General features: G+C 37.3%; 1 protein-coding gene across 3 annotated transcripts in view; it reads right to left on the reverse strand.

The window, feature by feature from the left end:
• The window catches only part of MAP3K5 (mitogen-activated protein kinase kinase kinase 5), a 97,986-nt gene that overhangs the window by 18,044 nt on the left and 57,668 nt on the right, over positions 1 to 22,274 (reverse strand). For all 3 annotated transcript variants that reach the window (XM_059468475.1, XM_059468476.1, XM_059468477.1), the window contains 10 exons: positions 21,955 to 22,108; positions 19,333 to 19,440; positions 14,166 to 14,215; positions 10,056 to 10,151; positions 8,553 to 8,634; positions 6,996 to 7,129; positions 2,989 to 3,116; positions 1,910 to 2,046; positions 1,191 to 1,296; positions 56 to 213 (listed from right to left, as the gene is read on the reverse strand). In XM_059468475.1, the coding sequence (XP_059324458.1) occupies positions 56 to 213; positions 1,191 to 1,296; positions 1,910 to 2,046; positions 2,989 to 3,116; positions 6,996 to 7,129; positions 8,553 to 8,634; positions 10,056 to 10,151; positions 14,166 to 14,215; positions 19,333 to 19,440; positions 21,955 to 22,108 (1,153 nt within the window). The remainder of the gene's footprint in view (positions 1 to 55; positions 214 to 1,190; positions 1,297 to 1,909; positions 2,047 to 2,988; positions 3,117 to 6,995; positions 7,130 to 8,552; positions 8,635 to 10,055; positions 10,152 to 14,165; positions 14,216 to 19,332; positions 19,441 to 21,954; positions 22,109 to 22,274) is intronic.

A 22,274-nucleotide genomic window follows, 5' to 3' on the forward strand; every position in this document is an offset into this window, starting at 1 on the left:
ATCAGATTTCCTATGTTTAGAAATATTACTCAGCTGTACAAAGAAGATATCTGACCTTAAACATGGCTGCTTGTGGTTCTCCCAGTTCATAAAATGGGGGTTTCCCTGTAGCCATCTCAATGATTGTGCATCCCAAAGACCAGATGTCTGCAGCCTTCCCATAGCCACGTGGCCCTTTGTCTATGATCTCAGGTGCCATATACTGGAGGGTACCTGTTTAAAACACACTCTTTTTTGTTTACTTAGGTGTAATAATGCTGCAAATAGATAGCTAAAAGACAAGAGGAACAAAATGACTGAGGAGTGAGCAATATCAGAAGAGTTAAAAAATCTCCTTTTATTATTCAAATTCAAAAATTTTCACATGCATTCTATATAAAACTCAAAATACTGCTCAAGATATTAAAGCACTTGGTATCATCTACTGATCTGGAGATCACTTTTCAATGTCAATGACAACTGCTAAATGTTTCAATGAGCTTTGGATCAGAGAGAGTTTTTTTTTTTGGTTTTTTTTTTTTGGTTTTTTTATATCTTAAGCTTAAAATATGGGAAAGCGCTCTGAATTGTACCCAGAGAGGAAAAGGAAGAGAAACCTGAAATCTTAACCTAAAAGAGTAGGTGAGATGAACATTTTCTTCTGAAGTAAGGGAATTAATGCGACACATCATGCTGCACTCCGTTCCTTTTTCAGAAGCAATGGAAGAGCAAAGGATGGAATTAAAGTAACAGCCACTTCTCATTTTACATAACTATTTAATGCAGTGTCACTGAATGATTAACCACCCAAATCAAATTCTCAAGCAGAAGGAGGAGCAACTGAATGACAGGTTCTTCAGATACGCAATTCTGGCCATGAAGCCAGGATGTCCAAGCCAATCATGAAAGAAAAAGATCAGCAAGATGAAAAAGCTACAGGCACAAAGGAGACAGACTCAAATAAAGCACAGGAGAGACACAGCTCTTCTGTTGTAGAGGACTTTGATGTCACAAGTGGAACATCCAAAACAGCACTCTCTTTGAACAGTGCATACAAGTACAGCGTGTAGCTTAAGATTATATATCCGAAAGTTATTCTTCCAGTAACCTTTTATACTGATTTGAAGTCAATGAAAGTTCAGCATCTGTGGATTCTGACCCTGCATACACAGTTCGAGTGAGGATAAGAAAAATCTCCTCTGGGAACATACCAGTGAAGGTTTCAGTACAAGGATTGATTCCTGCAAGTCTCTTTGAAGTTCCAAAGTCCGAAATCTTTAACACTCCACTGTATGTGTTGATAAGCACATTATCACCCTGAGGAAAAGAACATGCAGAGCAATTATTTTTCTCTGCAGACCCTTTATCTAAGACTTTTTGCATAACCTGTTTCTACAATACACTCCTTACTAAGTAAGTGACTTCTTAGGAGAGGAGATGAAAGAGAAATCAATACTGTTCCTGCTGTATGCAATCCCATTAATAAAACCTTCATCTTAGAGTGAATTTCCCCTCTTACCAGAAGGAGTTCAGTTAAAGAATACTAAAAGAGGGAAAATGGCTTTTTTTAAAAAAAACAAGCCAAGCACTTTTTCATCTGCAATCTCCTTGGAAAAGAACTTGCTAATTATACCATCCACAATCTTCTTCACTTCAATCAGATTTTATGAAAGTTCAGTCATGTCTTTGAAACCAGAAAACTAAGTATCTACTTTGTCACGTATTAGGTTGCTATATGATAATTTTTCTGAAATAAAAAAAAATCAACATATTTTGTTGGTGCAAATTGAAATCAACAATGGTTCATCTATGTAACCCATGGCTGAGAATAGCAGAGAGGTTTCAGAAAAAAAGGTTTTAAATTGCAGGATAAATAAATGGTTATGCAGCTACATAACACTGTCAGGCTTAATTCTCTGCAAATCCTTACCTTTATGTCTCGATGCACTATTTGATTATCGTGGAGGTATTTTAATCCTTCAAGAATCTGCTTGGTGTAAAAGCCAATTGTCTGCTCATTATTTTTTAATGGTCCCCATTTTGATCGTAGAAGAGCAGAAAGACTGCCTGTAATTTTGGAGAGCAAAAAGTAAGAATAAAAATGCAATTAAATTCTGCTTTCTCCCCCAAAGGAAAAAAAAGTAACAAGAAGCATCAATCCCAATCCAAGTGTAGGCATCTCATCTATAACCAAAGTTATCTCCAGTCAAATGCTTTCTTGCATCACCACTGGCCTGTGCAATTAAAGAGAGAGTCTCAGTCTCTCCTGGGCAGCTTGCAAAAACTGAAGCCCATGGGAAGCACTTGGATTGGAGAAGCTCATGGAGGACTGTCTCTCTTGGAAGGGGCCCCATCTGTGCTGGAGCAGGGTAAGGAAGTGAGGAGTCCTCCTCTTGAGGAGGAACGAGTGACAATTTCCATGAACTGATCGCTTTCCCCATCCCCCTGCACCACCGGCAGGAGAAGAGAAAATCCTAAATGAATCTAAGTCCAGAAAGAAGGGAGGGGTAGGGGGAACACGTTTCTAAGATTTGGCTGTATTTCTCATTACCGTACTCTGGCTGGGTTGACAATGAATTAAATGAGTCTCCTCAAGTCAAGTCCATTCTGCCTGTTAGGGTAATTGATGAGTGATCTCTCCCTGCCCTTATGATGACCCATGAGCCTTGGGTTGCATTTCTCTCCCCTACCCAGCTGAGGAGCAGAATGACAGAGTGGCTTTGGTGGACACCTGGGATCCAGACAAGGTCAGCCCATCACTGATTTGTAGGTAAATGGAGCTCAGCTGCTATAGCAATGATCTGAGATTTATTGGTAGCACACCATATATAACTACTCAAGCAGTTTGAAGACACAGTTTTCCCTACTGATTTCAGAAAGAGACACTGTAGAATATTACACCTGTATGAAATATGTCTCATGGCCCTATTATATGTTTTTATAATTTTAAAATGCTAAAAACCCAAAAACACCGATCAACCACCAAACCAGTCTTCTTCCAAAACTTACCACCTGGCACCTGTTCCATGAATATTTTGATGAAGCCATTCTCACTAAGAGAACCTAAATACTGGACAATGTTCTTATGTTTGAGATGCTTATGCAAAGCTATTTCTTCATGCAGAGGTTGGGAGTACCTGGAAAGCAAAGAGGCAGTTTATTCTTCACCTTGGTGAAAAAAGCCTTGAAACAGCTTACTTTGAAAATCAGTATTTGTTAAATGAATTTAACAACACTGTTTGTGACCAGCACATACTAAAATATTGTGTGTTCATATGTAAATACAAATAACATATAAAAATATAATATTGTGTATTCATACAAACAAAATGTTACAAACATACATAGAGTGAGGAAAAAAATTCTGAAAAATAAACTACACTCCACTCTAATTCCAAGAGAACAGTTGTGAAAGTGGTTGGATTCATATTGGTGCCAAAGTGAACTAGTAAACTATAATGCCAGTGTATAAATAAAAACAATTCAATAATGAAAATTAATCACCATTTAAATTTTATGGTAGAAGCCTTTGCTGAAGTCTAGATGGGGCATCAGAGTAAGAAAACAGAAATAATTAATCAAGATATATTTAAAACAACAGATTGAAACAACTTTACCAAATTCAATTTAGTCCAAGGTAAAGTATTTTTAAGAGATATGCTTTTCAACAGTCTTTTTGGCAAGAAAGTTTCTGGAGTCAGGATCTGTCTCCAGTGTTGAACACCACCAGAATTCAGCAGCTGATGTGCTGAGGTAATATATTAGTTCCATCCTGAGACTCTTCCTAACTTAGGCCTGCCCTAACCCTTCCCTTGGAGGTGGGTCAGCTGCCAGATTTTGTGTATTTTCTGTGTATTTCTGGCAAAATGTAGACAATATGCTGACAGTCTGGTAGCTATCTTCTCTAAAGCACTAACATCTGTGGCAACACTTTCAGGGTAGCTGAAAGAGATGAAGGACACTGACCTCCTTCTGTCAGTCCAAATGTGAAAAGTACTTGCAGCATTTGCAATTGAGGTTGTTATGGGAAAAGTACCTGTGACTTCCACTCCCTTTTATCACCTCTCCCTCAAAGAGCATCAAGCTACCTGTGGAGGTTAAACTCTTAATATAGTGTAGGGAAAAGAAAAGAAAAGTGATCATCTGAAAATCCCACTGGAGAACTGTTGCAGAAAATAATTATTTGGTTAATGAAAAGTATGATTATGCAACTCTGAATCCATTTACTAAAAACTAATTTGACTTTTGTCTTACCTCTCCACATGATTATAAATATTCTGACTACATTGTTAGTCATACAGAAATGCAAAATCAAAGATTGTATTCCTGAGTTCTGCTAATGAGATATTAATTCTGAGCAGCAGCAAAAAGACCATTATAATTCTTCTTCCTGCACTTTTAAAAAGCACAGTTGAGACTTGAGCAACAAAATAATTTTTCAAACAAAGTAAAGCCATAAGAAAATTTTTCCCTAGGATGAAGCACTTTTTGCTTTAGAATTTAATCACTAGAAGACTTTAAATGGTATGAACAAAAATTCTTAATCATCATCATAGAATGGTTGGAGTTAGGGAGAGACTTTAAAGCTCCAACCCTCCTGACATGGGCAAGGATATCTCCCACTGGACCAAGTTGCTCAGGGCTTTATCTGAGCTGGCCCTGTCAGTCACTCTTCCCTTATCTGCCACTGCTGTAACCCTGTCACAGAAGGCCACCAAATTTGTTAGGTGTGATTTGCCCTTAGTGTTGCCACGTCTACTGTCACCAATCATCTCATTATTTTCCATGTGCCTTAACACAGTTTTAAAGAACACCTATTCCATGATCAAAATCAGCAGAGAGGTGAAACCTTCATTAAGTTCCCTGGGTCTTCCTTATTCCCTTTTTAAAAAGAGGGAGTTTATTTCCCTTTTCCAGTCAGTGGGAACCCATGGATGCAACTCTTCAGGCCCCATGGACATGCGCATGTTCAGGTTCCTCAGATGGCCTCAAACCTGATCTTCTACAGAGGGTGGTTTTTGTTTCTCCCAATCCCTGCCCTTGCCTCCTGTGGCTTGGGTGGTGTGGCTGGAGCAATTGTTGAAGACTCAGCGTTCTAATGTCCGGGACACCCAGGCCTCCTGTTTCTTCCTGGAGAAGGTCCACATGTTCCCTAGCCCTTCTGTTATCACCATGTACTTACAGAAGCTTTTCATGATGCCCTTGACATCCCTGGCAAGATTCAATTCTGTTAGGTACTTTTGCTTTCCTAACCTGATCCCTGGCTGCTCAGACAATATCCAATTTCTCTATATTCCTCCCAGGCAACGTGTCCTTGCTTGCACCCTTTGTAGGCTTCCTTTTTATGTCTGAGTTTTCCAGGAGATGATTTTTCCTTCAAGCAGCTGTCATGGCTTTTTCTCCTGGCTTCCTCTTTGTTGGAATGGAGAACGTGTCTCTGTAGTCTAACATTTCCTGACAAGTATATTACTCAATAGATTTTATTCAACATATAGCAAAATTGAAGACTCGCGTTTTTTTGCAGGAAATATTTTAATTTCCAGCCCTGCCTGACTCAGAACTTAAATATTTTTTACAAACTCAAAAGGTGGTAATTCTTACTTATAAAATAATACAAATTAACTTCAGACATTGTTTTCTTTCTATAGACTTCTTTCAAAATGTGAAAAGATCGTGTTACAACTAACCTTAAATGAATTAATAATTTTTTTTTACTTTGCTATTAAAAGAATAATACTTGAAATTCTTTCTGGAAGCCTCTAAACGTTTAGATGAAAGACTAACAGCCTCCTAACAATCTCTTTTTGTGGTACCCTTTGCATATTGAACCTGAAACCTTTTCTGTTAAAAATTCTTTTAAAATGTGTATTGGAGAAGAAAAATCTGATTTTTTTTCTTTGAAGGAGTTACTGCTGTATTCAGGCTATCTTTCTATTAATCACAGTTGTTACAAGAAAATTTCTTCTAACATACACAAGACTTGCAACTATTTTGGGTCAACAGATTGTTTTATGCAATAAGGCCATACTTTCTGGGAAATCATAACATATATTGAAGTTCAATTGGGAATAACAATATAGAGGATAGAAGGATTCCCCTCTCCATAATCTAAGTTCTAGTACCTTTAAGAGATTATGAGAATGGAGAAATTATTAAACCACATATCCATTTGACTAGCCAATCTATAAATGAGTTCCAAAAGATCAAAAAGTGCTAATTTTTAAACATCAAAGAAAAAAATAAGTCAGAACAGAATAACCAAAAAGACAGACCCATGAAGAAGAAACTGAGCTAAGCCTGACAGTTTAATACAATCAGTTTCCCTTGGAAACTCTTTAGATTTCATACCACTTTTATCACAATATTTGTGGAAATCTGTGTATATAAAATAGCATAAGACTATGAAGACCGGTAGACTTTTTGTACACAAATACTAAGGACATGAAGTGGCTGGGCCTTACATGGAAAACTTAATACAGGAGAGAGGGTTACACATACAGAGACACTCGGCATTAAAAAGAAATTAATGAAGAGATTATTCCACATGATTTATTCTAATGTTGAAGCTTCAAAATATTTGGTGCAAAAAGAAGAAAGAAAAATGTCTTTATCAACAATTCAGGCCCAGAATTTTAAAGGACTGCACAAATAATGAATTTCAATAGGTCTTTTATGAGGACATGCCAGAGTATGTCTAGGTAGATAGGGCTCATGACCAGGTGTTTGAAGTAATATTCTGCACTTCAGTGGGTTTTTTGTTTAGTTTTATTTTGTTTCAAAGAAAAAACACTAGTACCAAACCCAGCAAACATCTAAATTCTCAATTGTGATCACAATCTACTCCACAAGTTGGAAACATTTAATTACAAAGAAAGGGAACACTGCTATATACCTCAGACAGGTAATTTATTGGCAGCTTTGTAGAAGAGGCACTCTTTGATCTGCAAATTGATTGAACACATTAATGATGAAATCATGTAATGCCCCAAATTTGGAATTAGCCAGAGTTACTATACCTGCTGTCTCTCTCTGGGATTTCTTTAATTGCAATTCTGACTTGATTGCTCAGATCTCGTCCTGCATACACAATGCCGTACGTCCCTTTTCCCAGAATGACTCGCTCACCATTCTCATCATACTCATAATCATACTGCAGAGCAAACAACAACAACATGAAATGGAGCAGAAGGATAACACTTATTCCATCTGACCCTGTGATCATAACTGAGGCATCCAAGATGCCAGTAGCTTTCTGCAGAACACAGAGGATGAAGGAAAAATAACACTTTAAGATGACAACTGGGATGCCGTGCAGACACACCGATGATTCCCCAGTGGCTTCTGAGGTAGCCTTCTCAGGGAAGAGCTGAGCTGGGCTGTGCCAGTCGGTGCAGTTCCAAACCGTGTCTCAGAGAGCAGCTCTGCCAGCAGGAGCTGCACAAGCAGAGCCGACCACAGAGGGCACTCACTCTGCGCCAGACGGAGAGCCCGGCTGCTGCTCGGGCTCAGGGAGCAAGGCAGGACACGCTTCATTCCTCCCAGGGGCTCCCCTGACCTCCCCACGGCTTCCAAAACCAGCACAGCCTCAATTCTGACACTGCCAGGTCTGCCAGCAGACTGTGCCAATGGAGGTTAGTCAGCACTGCAGCGCATTAAGCGTGTTTTCAGCTGAGTTTGAATTTCAAACAGTCTAAGGCCAGCCCCAAAACATTTGTTAGAGAGATTACCAATGGGTCCCCTTGTGTAACACAGACACTGAATTTCACAAGCTCACTCCTGGGCTAAACCCAGTAGCTTAGGCCTAGTTAAAGTATTTTTTTTTATTTTCTTCCATATAAAGACAGCTATCTTTTTTAATAAAAGAAAGAATTCGCTACTTCTTTTAATAGTTTGTTTAAACAATTAATTATTCTCATGGTAATCATGCCTCTTAATTCAAATTTTGTTTTCATTATTAAATTACATTTTTATTCAACAGAGTAAAGAGACCATTAGCACATTGCTATTTTTCCTGCAAAAATACTTACCACTGTAATGAAGTCTCCCACTGCTTCTCTTTTTGCTAAAATAAACAAAGGCACCCTAAGGTTCTCCACAGAGGCTCTTTTTCTCTGCCACAAGTCACCCCAGTGGTTTCCCTGTGTTCAATCTCTGATTTCAGAGAAAGAATGTTATAAAATGTGTTATAAAATTCTAACATCAAAATGGGGACAGAGAGCTGTCTGTATTCATCACATAGCACTGACTCTCTCAGTTAGTTATGGATGTCTCTAGAGCTTCAAGACATCAGAGTTTCATGTGATAGGACAGGGGCTTAGGTATTCTATTCTGCTCCCTGCCACCTCAAAGAAGGCTTAATCACCTTAAGAACTGCATTGCACCCAATAGTCCAGTACTCCCTCTCCAACTATGTGTGTGTCCAGATAAAACTCCAGGTGAGAACACAGTGTAAACAGTAACTTCACTAATTAACTTCATTAATCCCTAGAAAAGAAATTAATAATTTACTTCAGAGAAGCGCTAGACTAGAAGCCCATAATTTTGTATGTTGAGAGAAAAAAAAGTACAAATACCTCTAGAGAGTCTCCATCACATTCCCCTTCCTCTGTAGTCTTCCCCATTTCTTCAGTGATACTGTTCACCATGTCAAAAAATCTGTACCAAAAATACAAAGGAGAGGAAAAAAGCAAACACACACTTGAGACAGTAACTTGAGACAGTAACTTAAGACAGTATAGGAACAAAGTAATGAAGGGATCAAGAGAGGAATTAAGTACAGTAATTATTATTTTATACGACTGCATATTATGTAATAACAATGTATATATAAGTACAATTTATACAGACAGTATAAATTCAGTATTCAAGTTTGCATTTCTTGCAGAAGAAAAATTTTGTTTACATGGTTATTTAGCCATCAAAATCTGAAGTTTTTCCACTCCTTTTGCATGTGCAAAAAAATCCATGATATCTGAAATTACCAGTGGAATTAGTATTTCAAAATCCACAGCTCAGTTGAAATGCTCATCCCATACCACATCTCTTTATGTCCATTGAAAGCACTGAAGCATCATGAGAAGTGCTGGGAAGTTTTGCTGTTTGGAAGAGCTTAGTGTAGGAATGCTAGCTTCAAGTTTTTCCTTGAATGGAAAGGATTTCATAACTTTTCATTTAAAAAAATACTATTATAAATTCTACCCTTTTGAAAGAAGGCAATTACAAAAACTATGTCATGCTAAGGTATTGCTTACTTATCTCTTCAGAAGAGCTCAGATGTGAAGGGGAATGAACACGGTAAAGAACCTATATGAACTGGAATGGATGAAGGACAAGCTAGAGATTGGGCTTTGAGGTGGATCCAGTCATTTAATAGAGAGCTCTGCAGTGCTTTTAGGCAAATTTGCAGCCATTTTAGCACAAAAAGATGTGAAATTTCTATTGGGAATGCTTCCAGGATAAATTCAACACCACAGCCTCAAGCTTGTGGAGCAGAAACACAGCTTAGAGAAACTGAGACACCCCTAATTTTGTGCAACAAAGCTTCGCCAAGTTTCCTGCAGGGACAGAAGAACAATCTTATTTATGTAAACATATGCTAATATAAAGGAAATCAAGTATGTTGGTTTTAATTGTAAGTAAAGCTGTACTTACACTTACAGAGAAACTTGACCAGACTTTGTTGTTACTCCAAATGTTGCCACTTCAATAAGTCCTTCTAAAGTTTAGGATGCTTTGTTTAAGTGGGGGCACACATTTTTAGTAAAATGTAATATTGTAAGTATCACAAAACTAATCCCAGAAAGGTGTGTGTAAAAAATAGATTTATAATTGTAGTTGCTTCTAATGTTTGCCTGAGCTTGTTCTTTGACCCTTCACACATCAGATCTCCAGTGTATTAAGGTACACAGGGTGCTGTGCATTAAGCTTTAACACAAAAGACACTGATCACTGAGGACACTCAGATCAACTTTCCCATAGTTCTGAAACAGTCAGTCCCCGTTGTGCATGCAGGGATCTATCCCATCACAGGCCATTTTGAAGTAACACAGGCTTTTTGAAGTAACACCGTGACCCACCTTCTACAATGAAGTTCTGTGCAGAAATAGATTTGAAAGTCATCCGAATTGTGCAGCACATACAAGAAACAGCATCGTTCTTCAAACTTTGAAATGCTGAAAGAACAGCCAAGAGAGTTATTGAAAGATGCATTTAGACTTCTACCAGCTTTGTCAAACCATACAGATCAACCCATTTAACATGGGAAAGCACAAGATTAAATCTGAGAATCCACAGCTTTTCCTTATTGTAAAATCACTCTTTTGTATCCTCCAAAGTTCACATTCTGATGTTTGCTATCATTCAGCTTGCCCCGCTAGTCTACACATTGCCCAACAAATAGTAGGAGCAAAGAAATTCATAGGAAGATTTCTATTGACCTATGACATTTTTGTCTTCAGTACATTTAGGTAAGGGTCTGCAACCAGAGTGAAACATCCTTTAAGGATCATATTAGAAAGTTAGACTTTGAACTGAAATGAAGAGTTCTTTGTGCTTTAGACATCAGCCACAGCTCAATTTTGAACACAAAATTTTCTACTCAGCTCCTTGTTAATTGGTACCTTGATAGTAAGTAGGAAAAGTGTTTTTAAATTAAGTCAGCATCTAAATATGAGATGAATTACTTTATTACACTTGCCTGCTCACGTCTTCCTTCAGTTTTGGTTTTATCTGCTATAACTGCAGAGCAAAGATAAAAGAGGAGGCATGTATGCCATTTTCTTATGGGTGCATGAATGTCTCAGTGCAAAAACACAAGAGGTGCAAACTCTCGTACAGTTGCCAGTTTTCCACCCCAAGTAGGCGGCAGTTCGTGCAAAGATATTCATTCACCAGAACTGTTTTATATGCATGTCATTACTCTGCTCCTTATAGAAAATATTAAATATAATTTGAAATAGCTCTTTCTTTAACTTTGTTACATATTGAGTGCCAGCTGTCAAGCTGATGCAGTATAATTGATTCTCACTATATTGGAAAAGGATGAAGGGAAATGGCTAGAGGTGTTACAAGGGAAAATAATGCAGTATTTGAGAAACCAAGACAAATTAACTCTCCTTATTAAGCTTATTAATATACTGGAAAAAATCCATAGTCCTAGTGAAATCAATCTATTTTAGATGGATCAAGACAGTCATCATGTTACTACTTAATTTGTAGCACAATAAAGTAGAATTATGTATTATGTTGTACCAAAGGATTGATGATTTGATTAATGTAACTGGGTGAATTTTTTTAAGTATCAGGAAATACTTGGAATTTTGAGCCTTTAATAGGTTTTTAAGATTGTCTGATACTTGCTCTCCTTCATGGTTGCTCTATTGTAAAACCCTCTAAGTTTTGATGAACAAATGACTCTAGACAATCTGGGGTGTCTGCCCTTCATAAAGCTACTTATGAAAAGAGTGAGCTTCATTGTAAGAATATTTGTCTCTGGGTGTGGTGACTCATTTATTTTTACATTAGGAAAATTCATAAATGCTAACTAGTGCACACATTTAGGGAGACAGTCACCATCCTGAGCTTATAAGCTAACTTTTAATTCAAGCTTTTCAAGCATAAAAGTAAACTTTCTAGAATTGGAGTAACTGATATTAATAGAATTACTCATTCAATTTCCATGTGCAGTGAAACATTTGACTGACTAAATTGTTAGCTGAAACCTGACATGCCCAGAAACCACTGACAAACACAGCAGTGAATAAAAGGGTAAGAATGTGGAGTGTACACATAGGCCAGGGAAATTCATAAATATTTAAGACCTTTAAGTGAGCGTTTACGTTGCTTATATGTTGCTTTCCTCCCTGGGGAAAAAAAAAAAGAAAAAAAAGCTAAACTAGAAAAAGGAAGACTAAAAAATCACCTGAATTATAAAAAGACACAGGATAATTTGCTCAGAAAATGCCTCACTCTGACAGTGTCCAAGCAGATGTAGTATCCACTGACATCTGCGACAGCAGAACTGGGGCTGAATTTGCTAAACTCCACAAACACATGGGGAAGCAAGAGCAGCATGGCCTTGTGCCCTGCTCATGTGCATCCAGAATTCCCCTTAGTCGATAAGAAACACTGCAAATGCTGTAACTACTGATTACTAGTACTTCCAGAAGAAGCAGCAGATTCAACAGGTGAACACTGGCAGGAATCACAGAAAAGGAGCTGTGTGGAACTTCAGTGTGTTTTCGAGAAGTCTAGCAGTACAGGCACCTCTTGTAGTTAAGTAGTCTGATGAGATTCAAAGCTCCAAGAGCTTGGGATGGAAAACAAATATCCTTGTCTCAAGCTTGTCTAAGTTCTTGAGCTACAAAAGAAACAGGATGCAGACCTCTGAAGCACACTCCCACAGAAACAACACAAGCAGTGGTTATTTCATAATCCAGAACTTCTCCTGAACAGTGAGTAAAAGCCAACTTGTAGTCTAGCAAACTTCAGACAGCCACTTAGTCTTCTACTGGAAAAATAAATTTCCTACCTTCTTGCTCATATGCTGCCAGCTCTGCAGAAGAATAGGAACTTTGCTTGATAACCTAAGATGCAAAGTACCTTGAAGAAACAGCCATGTTCCAAAAGCTCTGATAAATGCTTTAAAGAATAACAGCAGTTTCTGGGCTGATTCAGTAAGAAACACTCGTATTAAAGAGGTCAAGAGGGCATATGGCAGAATCAGAGGTATTTACATTGGCACACAAACCGCTAATCGATGAGTGTCTTACTCCAAAGCCAACTCCTATGACTTCCCGCATACAGAGTGTGCTTTAGTACTGTTCTGCTCAGGGAGTTCTACATACATTCCAAGTTGTTTTGCAGCTCTTGAGAGCTGAACCCTACTACTTGTGAAACAAAATGCTGATTATGCTGGCTGTTACACGGCATGCAGAAGAAGTGACCCTCTGTCACTGCAGTGAAGTATTTACCAAAAACGTGAGCCATTTCAAAGCCAGGTGTCTCTTCAGACCCGCTGTCTCCTTGTGGAGTACCATAAATATTTATGGAGGCCTTTGTCATAAAAGCCTCCAGATCATTTACAAAGACCTGCTTTGTACATTAAGGCTGCATTTCTAAAGCTGACTCTTACTAGTCTAGAAGGGCTGAGAATCCTTATAAAGCTGGGAACTGCCCCTTCCTAGACCGCTTTAAGTCTAGGAGCCTCAAAATAGCCAAAAATAGTCTTGATACAAAAATAGATTAGAAGCAGGCCTAGTTATGCAGACTCACCCACTCCAAACAATACTTGCCTTCATAAAAGTAGGAAAAAACCCCGTAGAACACTGAAAAATTAAGTGATCAGAAACTTGCATATATTTAAAAGAAGAAAAAAAACCCTCATTCAGCTTCATGCTTGCATAAGATAAATATTTCCCCCTGCAGCTCCTCATGGAAGGAGCCAGAGAGTTCTCTAAGAATTCACAGTGACTCTTGGCTCATTGTAAAGTCATCTGAGTTGTTTTGGACATCTGTTCAGATGAACAGATTGGAAAATCAATTGAAAAATTAAATTATAATTCACAGTTTAAATAACCAAAGCAGGAGGTTGCACTAGAAACTGTACTGACCACAGCATGGCTTAATAAAGGGAAGGAAAAACCAAAACGACACTAAATAAATAAATAAATTCTTTCTTTCCCTCTTTTTCTTTAGAAGCACACAAAAACATACTGTAGCCAAAACCTAAACCAGACTGAACTAAGCATATTGTTGCAATTTTTCCCTAAAATAAGCTGAATCCCACAGGATTGAATTTTCGTGCCTACTGATAGTTTGGTGTTTTTAAGTTACTTTTTGGAAGGAAAAAAAATCATCCATCTGTGCAAAAACGTCCTGCAGACATAGCAACAACTCTGTGTATGGAACAGTTATTATTAGAACAGAGCAATGACTATTTTAAAAATGTAAGTTTTCTGGACCTTTTTTATCCAATTACACTAAAAGGAAAGTGGAAAGTTGCAGGATAACAAATATAGATAAATCCTAGGGAACAGAAAAAAACAGACTGAGGTGAAGAATAAATTGCAAGAGGTTACAGCAGTGATAAAATATCACTGCCACTCCAAGGTCCACAGCAGCAGCATAATACAAAATTCATTCAATTACTCCTTTTATTTCAAAACAAAAAAAAGGAAACAACTTACCTTACCCCCCTAATAGAAGCAGCGCAGAAGTTCCACTCATGGATGCCTTTCTGTAACACACAGTAAAAAATAACTAAACAAAAAAAATATTCCTCCTTTATATGAAGAGCCAGTAGAAATATCTTCTAGAATGAAACTCATGAGATGGAAAGGGAAACACTGAAATGACAATAGTCTATTTGTTCATTATCTGTTAACATCTATTTTTCAAGGCATTTTTTTCCACCTGTAATAGAAGTTTGACAGAGAAGGAATTTGGGTTATTTCTTCACTGTTTATGCTGCAAGCATAATTTACTATTTTAGAAAACATTCAAAAGAGCAGACCAGAAGAGATGCCAGTATACTTTTGTTTGGATACTGAACTTGGGATCACGAGACACTCAGGAAAGGAGGGGGGAAAATATTCCACCTCTGACAATAATGAGAGTTTGCTCTGCACATTCAATCCCTTAGTGTAGGGGAAGGCCAGGTGGAGAGAGCTACAAGTAGAAATCCTAATGCAGGAGAGCAAAGTAGGAAACTCTTGAAAAGTAGAAAGAATTGCTCAAATATGAAGGAAAAGTGTCCAAGGAAACAGAAAGGAGACTATTTCACTAGGAATCCAGAAGAAAGCAATAAAAATGCACCAAAATTCCTAAGAGCTGCTGGAGTGAAAACATAGCTGGAAGAAAGAAGCCACCTTATGAAAACACAAAGGGCCAGGCCTCATTTATTTTCAGATCTTTCAGATTTACAGCTGTCACATTCAGCAGAATTGAGTTCTCTGTAGACAGTTATATTGTTCTACGTTTATGTTCTATTAAAACTTTTTTGAAGCAAATAGAAGCCTTTTGTATCTTCTAAAGAAAACATTCTCCTTTCAGGAAAAGTTGGAATTACACCACCTCACAGCCCTGGCAAGATTGGGATCCCATCACAATGAGCCCCATATTGCAAGAACCTTTCCTTTCTGAAGCTGAAATTCATTTGTCATTTTAGTGATCTGAGCAAGGGCATACTGTCAAACAGAAACATAATCAAATGTATTCCAAAAGACTGAAAAAAGTGTAGCATATAAAATGAATAGTGAAAGATACAAAAGTCAGAACAGATACACCAGTGAAATAGTTGCACGATGTGCAGAAAATGACAGTGGAAATTACTCTCCCAGCTATAACAGCTTTCTATGATGATTCCTACATCAATTTTTCCCCCCTCTGTAATTCTTTCCTTCCTGCTCAAATCACATTAAATGCTGTGATGCTAATATGGAATGCCTAACACAATGGACCAAAAATACAAGCAAACATCTTTCTTGATGCACAAGTTCCATAACTATGATAAGTGTAAAGTAAAAAGCAGTAACTTCCATATCTCTTCAATGTTAAATGGGGTAAGGTTTTCTTTCAGGGGGTAAAGGAACAGAAGAGTAGTCCAATATTAGGAAAAGCTGGATTTGCATCTTAAAGTGGAAGTACTAACTGATGCTAGTTATGGCACATTTGTGAAATGTTGCCTGGTTCTCTCACATGAAAGAAGATCAACTCAATCCCTATGCTAACAAGGAGGGGTTTCTGAATATCCTTTTACAACTCCCTTCATATACAAAATCTGCTAGTTTCCAATTTTCCATGCTTACAAACTCTCTTCAGACCTTAACTATTGGTATTTGTCCAATTCCCACTATTGGGAATAATCTAAAATCTAACTAAGTTAAAATATACCTCCTCCTGAGTGGCAGAAATGCTCAAGAAACATAACAAGAAGCATTAGAATTGGTCTTTTACCTGTCATCTACGTGAAATTAATCTCTTAAATCTTAATTATCACACAAAGTTCTCAAGCAATGAAAGTTATGTCCCTTCATGATCATGCCAAGATTTGAATATATTGGAGTAAATATATGAGGCGTGCTATCCAAATTCAGCATCTGTTCTTTGGTTAGGCAAAAAAAATCATCAACTACCCAAAACAAAACTCAAAATGGATTCAGAAGCCAAAGCAAAACAGAGACAGGCTGTTCTATTTCAAACTTACAAACAGCACTGCTGCATTCCTCTAACCCCATGCGGGCAGGGCTGCTAAAATTAGGGAATTGCAAGGCGAAGGTAATGTGCCTTCTACAAAATAAAATGCTGTCTGATTTTTCTTGGCAGTTGTTTATCTAAAACTCAGTATTATTAAAAACATAAATATTAAAATACATAGCAAAAAAGCAATAGAAAAGAAAGAGGCTGCATTATTTATCCTGGTATTGACTGTCATTTGTCTATTTAATACAAAAGTGCCAGCTGCAGACTCCACTGAGTTTCACTTTGGATGTGAAATGGAAACTCAGCTTCTTTGTGCATGAAAGGAAGTTCATACACTTTGTAACTCACAGATCTTATTCTTGGAGCACTGACTAAACTCTGGAAAACAAGTAGAACCATTAATTTATGGGCCAAAATTAACTGAAATCTGAAGCAGGAATTGCTAAAGCTCTGACAGACCTATGGGTTGCTAGATTGAACTTGGATAGATGAAGACATTTCCAAGCCCAGCTGTCTAACACACCCTTTGAGTAGAGATAGGTGGTGTTGCTTTTTAATCAACCCCAAAAATGCTTATTTTCAGGCTACTAAGGGCCAAAGTATGAGTCTTCCTCTGTGCAGTAGACTGACAGATAACACATCCTTTTCCTTCACAAAATATCTTAGCAAAGACAAATATTATACCGGTTATATTCAGCTGAAAAGGAAGTTGGTGTCTCCAAATTCTTCTAGTCCATTTTCTCCCTGTGAGGTTTCTGATGGATTCTAAGGACTCTGACAAATTGCAACAGACCATAATTGTACAGCTGAAGGTGCAACTATCAAATTGCCCATTGCATTCTTTCGATGGGTATGATGGCTCACAGGGTACAGACTATCAGTCAGACTCCTGGCTACTCAATAAGCTCACCACAGTAAGGATCCTGGCCAGAGCAAAAGTACAAGGAGTTCACTTAATATCTAATGTCAATGATTAAGACTAGGCCAGAAAAATAGGAAAATACTATTCTGCAGAAAATACACATGCCTTACATCAGGAAGGAGAGGGGGGAAATGGAAAGAAATGTTTAACATGCTACCTATCTTCAGAACACCAAACGGGCACAGACTAATACATTCAAATCCTTTTCCCAGCCAGAGGGTAACTGGGCAGTCAAATGACACAGCTATGAAAAAATATCATTGCTGAATGTATTAGGCAAAATATCCCAGTAGCTAAATGATAAATGAATGCACATTTTGGAATATGAGTGCACATGCTCAAGGAAGGTTAACTCTAAGTAGAACATGGAAAGTCATGGCAATGAGGTGTCCTGTGTGGCCAGTACACCAAGCCTACTTGTTTTGCCTAAAAAGAAAACTACACAAAATCCCCACAGTAATAGACACTAGGATTCTCCTTAAAAATTCTGTCAGGTAAACCTCAGAGAGAGAAAGGAAACCGCTTAATATAAAGACTTTGTTAGCAAAAGAACAAATGTGTATGAAATGTCAACAAATTCAGACTGAAAACTAGAAGACTAAAGGTCTTTTCACTTCACCAGCAATATTCCACTCTTTGTTCTTCTACAGTTGCAGTGGAGTTATCAAACCACTTTTCAGCATGATTGGTGAACTGTGAAACCTATACTAATATTCAGAAAGAGCTTGACCACTTTATGGGAAACATTGTATGGGGAGAGTATCTGCAACAGAAGTGAACAGACCTCAACAGTCCAGAAAATTTCTTCTAGTCCTATGTTCCTTCTTACACTACAGTTAAGCCACTTAACAGAATGAAAAGTATTGTTAGGAGGTGAACCAAATATACACACAAAAAAGTCCACAAAAGAATACAAAAAAAAAGCATGTTCAAGTAGTCTCTAAATAGAATAAATTCTGAATACATAAATACTTTCCAAACAGGTATTTTAGAATAGCAATATTAAGTCTGTAGTTCTGAGAAATAATTACTTACTGTATGGTAAATTTTTATTTTGCCCAAGAACCACATACATTTATTTTGTAATTATTCTCAGAAGGCTGAGTCTACTTCAAAAAACATCAGTCAGTATAAAACACAAATAAATAGAAATTTATTGGTCTAGGCAAACATTTCAGTTTGTTCTCTAAATATGCTGTTTCAGCTGCCATTTACATTTTCTCATGAACTCACAACAAAAAATCTAAGCAGTAGAGTGTCACTGTATTTTGTGTCCAAAAACTTTTACTAGCAGGAAAGCTGATGATTGGACTTGCTAGTGATAGGTTAACAATTAGACCTGGTGATCTTGAAGGTCTTTTCCAACCAAAATGATTCTATGGTTATCTGAAAAAAAGGTCTTCATTGTCCTATCCGGCAGGCAAACAAAATGCTGCCATGGAAGAATGAACAGTGCTGGTTACAAATCACAGCATCCCCAGTGTTCTGCCTCCAGCTGACTGAGTGCCTGTTCACTCCTCACATACTCCTTCATTTTCCCTTGCTGACTTCCTTCTCTAAGGTTCTATGACTTCCTCTCTGTCATCCCTCTTGCCAACATTTTGCTTCCTAAACATCCCAGAATGTAATAACCATGCTAGGTTTTCCCCACCACTTCCATCTCCAGATTTTCTAAGCTCCTTTCTAAATATCTCTGGTTATCTTGCACCTTGACATACAGACTTAGAATTTTCAGTTTCTAGAGCATCCATCTATTCTTCTGCCAAATACTACTTTGGCATTTGATTGATTCTGCTCCCATTTTAACATATCAGTCTCTATTACTTTCATATTAAAGGAGTATTTAGGGCAGCTGACATGTAAAACTGCAAGGGCAGGAAGAAGATAGTTCTGTAAGCATAAGTAATTTTATGCTACATTATTGGGATGATGGCATTAAATTGTAAATTACTTATGGAATCTTAAGCAACAGATTTGCTGTGTATTATACAATGGCTTAAAACAACCTGAAGGAAAACGCAAGTTATTTTGCAAAATGATGGGAAACAAAAGATTCATTGAAAATCAGGACAATCTTAAGCACAGCAGAATATCTCAGCATCTTCCTGTGTGTTACTAAAACACTTTTCTACTTTCTAGAATCATAATTAGATGCAACTGGTCACATACTACATGCCTTATGTACCATGCATACTTTTAAATTGTGAAAAAAGTTACAACTACAAACATACCTTGTCATCAGGGAGCACATGCCAGATGGATACTGTCTTCTCCTCGGCTTCACTGTTGATGGAGAGATATGAGGGCTGATAGATTTTTGTTGGTTCTAATATTAAAACCTTGCAGAAAAAAAAAAAAATTCAATAGTTAGTGCAAAATTGACAGAACTTCAAAAGGTATTGAAAACCGTCAAAACTATTTCCTTAGTCATACCATAGCAGAAAAAACTGGGAAATAATAAAATGCAAAATTTTAGGTACTGGGTATCTAAAAGGTACTAGGTACTAGCCACACTAGTTTAGTGTGGCTGCCAATAACTTAAGATTAAAAAAGAAAAAAAAGTCGACTTTAATTTTTTTTCATAAGGCTATTATGTGTACATTGGTAACATGTATCAATTTTACAAATTATTTTTTTAAAAAATGTCAGGTTTTTCTGTCACAATTCAGTCTCCTACAATGCCACTCTAGAATGTCTGTCTCCCATGTGGAGAAGGTTCATGGTACATCTTTATCATCTTTTGGTAGAAGCATATTTAGGTGAAGCAGAGAAACAGATTAACCTAGAGCTAAACTGAACAGCTTTTGATTTAGGCCACCATGAACTGCAGCCACTAGATGAAATTATTTTCTCAAAAGTAACAAGTACCACTGCAAGAGGCTGACAGCCGAAGGGTATAGAAAATGTTGTGGAATAAGATAACAAAATCTAGAAGCATAATTTAAAAGAGATGAGATGCAACAATGATTGACTAGGACAAGTTGGTCTAGATCTATTTAAAAAGTATATAAACATCAAAGTAGAAAGTCTTGGAAAGAGCCATGGCTTAGAGTGAAATCTTAGCCATGTCTCTTCCTTCAGAGTTGATAAGCACAGAGATACACTGGAAGCAGCGCAGGGCAAAATACTGACAAGTACCTACACATTGAACTCTGTAAATTATAAGCAGTGGGAATTAAAATGTGTTGCTTGACATCTCCAGACACCTACAACTTGTAAAATCTGATTTAAGCCATTTCACAAACTGTGGTCTTTATCCTTTAACAAGTTGTCCATGCACTGGCATTTCTTCCTCTAAAGGCCAAAGTGATGACACTGATGCTACTGGATAAGAGAGCAACTAACAGCTAACTTCGTGCCCATGGACAGTGGAACTCTTAAGCTCAAACTCTCAGAATACACAGAACAATGCACAATAAGGAAATATGAAAAAAGCTTATTTTAGAATAAATTAATTGCAATTAGGGAGAAGGGAGGGAAAAGGAAGTTGCTAATTTTCATTTTGTTGATTTGTTGAACTATGTGATTTTCATTCTGAACAGGCACAAAGACAATTTTTGTATTATGAGAAATCTCTGTCTGCAGCACCAGTGTAGTCAGTTCACGAAATCACAGAATAGACTGAGTTGGAAGGGACCCAGAGGGATCACTGAGTCCCTACAGGGATGACCAACCTCCTGTACAGCACCATCAAACATGGTGGACACTGGGTTTATCCCTTGGTTCATGCTATTGCAGTGATCAGCTTTGGTTTGCCTCTTAATATTAATAAAAATACAAACAATTTTATTTGGACAGTTTTATATGTCAGAGCCTATGGTAAGTATGTAATTGAACTATTCCAGCATCTAAAACCTAAAAGGATTATGCCTTGTCTTGTACAAAACCCAGAAGATTCAAAATATCTTTTGTTTCCCAGCAAAACTTTCTACCTGTTCTCATTAGAAAAGGAAAACCAGGCTCTTTAAATGGTCTCATGTTGTTACTTTACTGCCTCAAGCTCTTGATGTTTAACCTTGAAGTCTTCCTAACAGTTTATTAGCACATCTACACATGGAAGGTAAATGAACTGTACAAAACAACCTGTATGCACTTTAACTATCTGGGAGGCAATAGCAATCGCTATTTAAGACAAAAAGCTGGTTTTACTGATGGTTAGCTGAAAGGAATACCCATATTTCCTGGACATATACAGTTTAAATGTAGAGAAAACTTAGACTTATTTACAGTATACTTTCAGAATACTGTATACATGGTGCAGCACTGGGGCATCTAATAAAAACTCTCAGCAAATTTTTTGTGGAAGGAATCAGAAATAAATATATATACACACACTTATAGTGCAATGCTGTTGAAATGCATTTTCTAGTAGCTGGAGCAATAGATTTCTGACTGTTTGGGCTGATTTTTAACCTCTGAAAGGGCACAGTCTTAATTGGCAGTAGAGTATACAAAGTCTGCTGAGCCAGAAAAAGACTGAAATTAATTAATTTTTTTTTTCAAAACACCATATAGTTAATATATAATCACCTGGAGTACACTGTAAATGTTTGCTTTAGAAGTATACCCATTGGTAGCAAACAATAAATACCAAAATTGTATCTTGACTTTTTTCCTCATTAATTTTGTATGGAACACATTGTGCAATCCTGTTGTACCCACGTGCATTCAATTAAAATCAATCTAAGATTCAGGCCAAATACATTTCTTCTGGACAAACAGTTAGTCTGGCCACCTAAAAAGAAGCAGAACTTTGTGCTCATTTCCTTTACACCACAATTTGTTTTAAAAGAGCCCATCCCCAAAAACATCACCAAAAAAAGCCTCAAAGACCAAAAAAACCAGCTACTTACTGGAAATCGAACTACAGTCACATCTGTCTTTGTGGCTTCAACTAGGAAGTCCATCCAGAAGTCCACAAGTTCCTGTTTGGCTGTATGTTGCTCTGGGGTCAGTTTCTTAAAATGCTGATATATCAAAATAGTCTCTACAATAGACTTCAGGTACCTGTGACCATCCAAACATACACAGATAGTAAATTCAGTGCAGTTTGTAAGCAGTAATGTCTCTACCTTTAAACACAACTGAAGTATTCACCATTGCAACACCAAGGCTGCCAGTAACTTTTCACTTCTCTAGGATTCCTTTTCATAATAACAATTCCCAACTAGAA

Source organism: Ammospiza nelsoni, chromosome 3, assembly GCF_027579445.1.
Source record: "Ammospiza nelsoni isolate bAmmNel1 chromosome 3, bAmmNel1.pri, whole genome shotgun sequence".
Taxonomy (NCBI): domain Eukaryota; kingdom Metazoa; phylum Chordata; class Aves; order Passeriformes; family Passerellidae; genus Ammospiza; species Ammospiza nelsoni.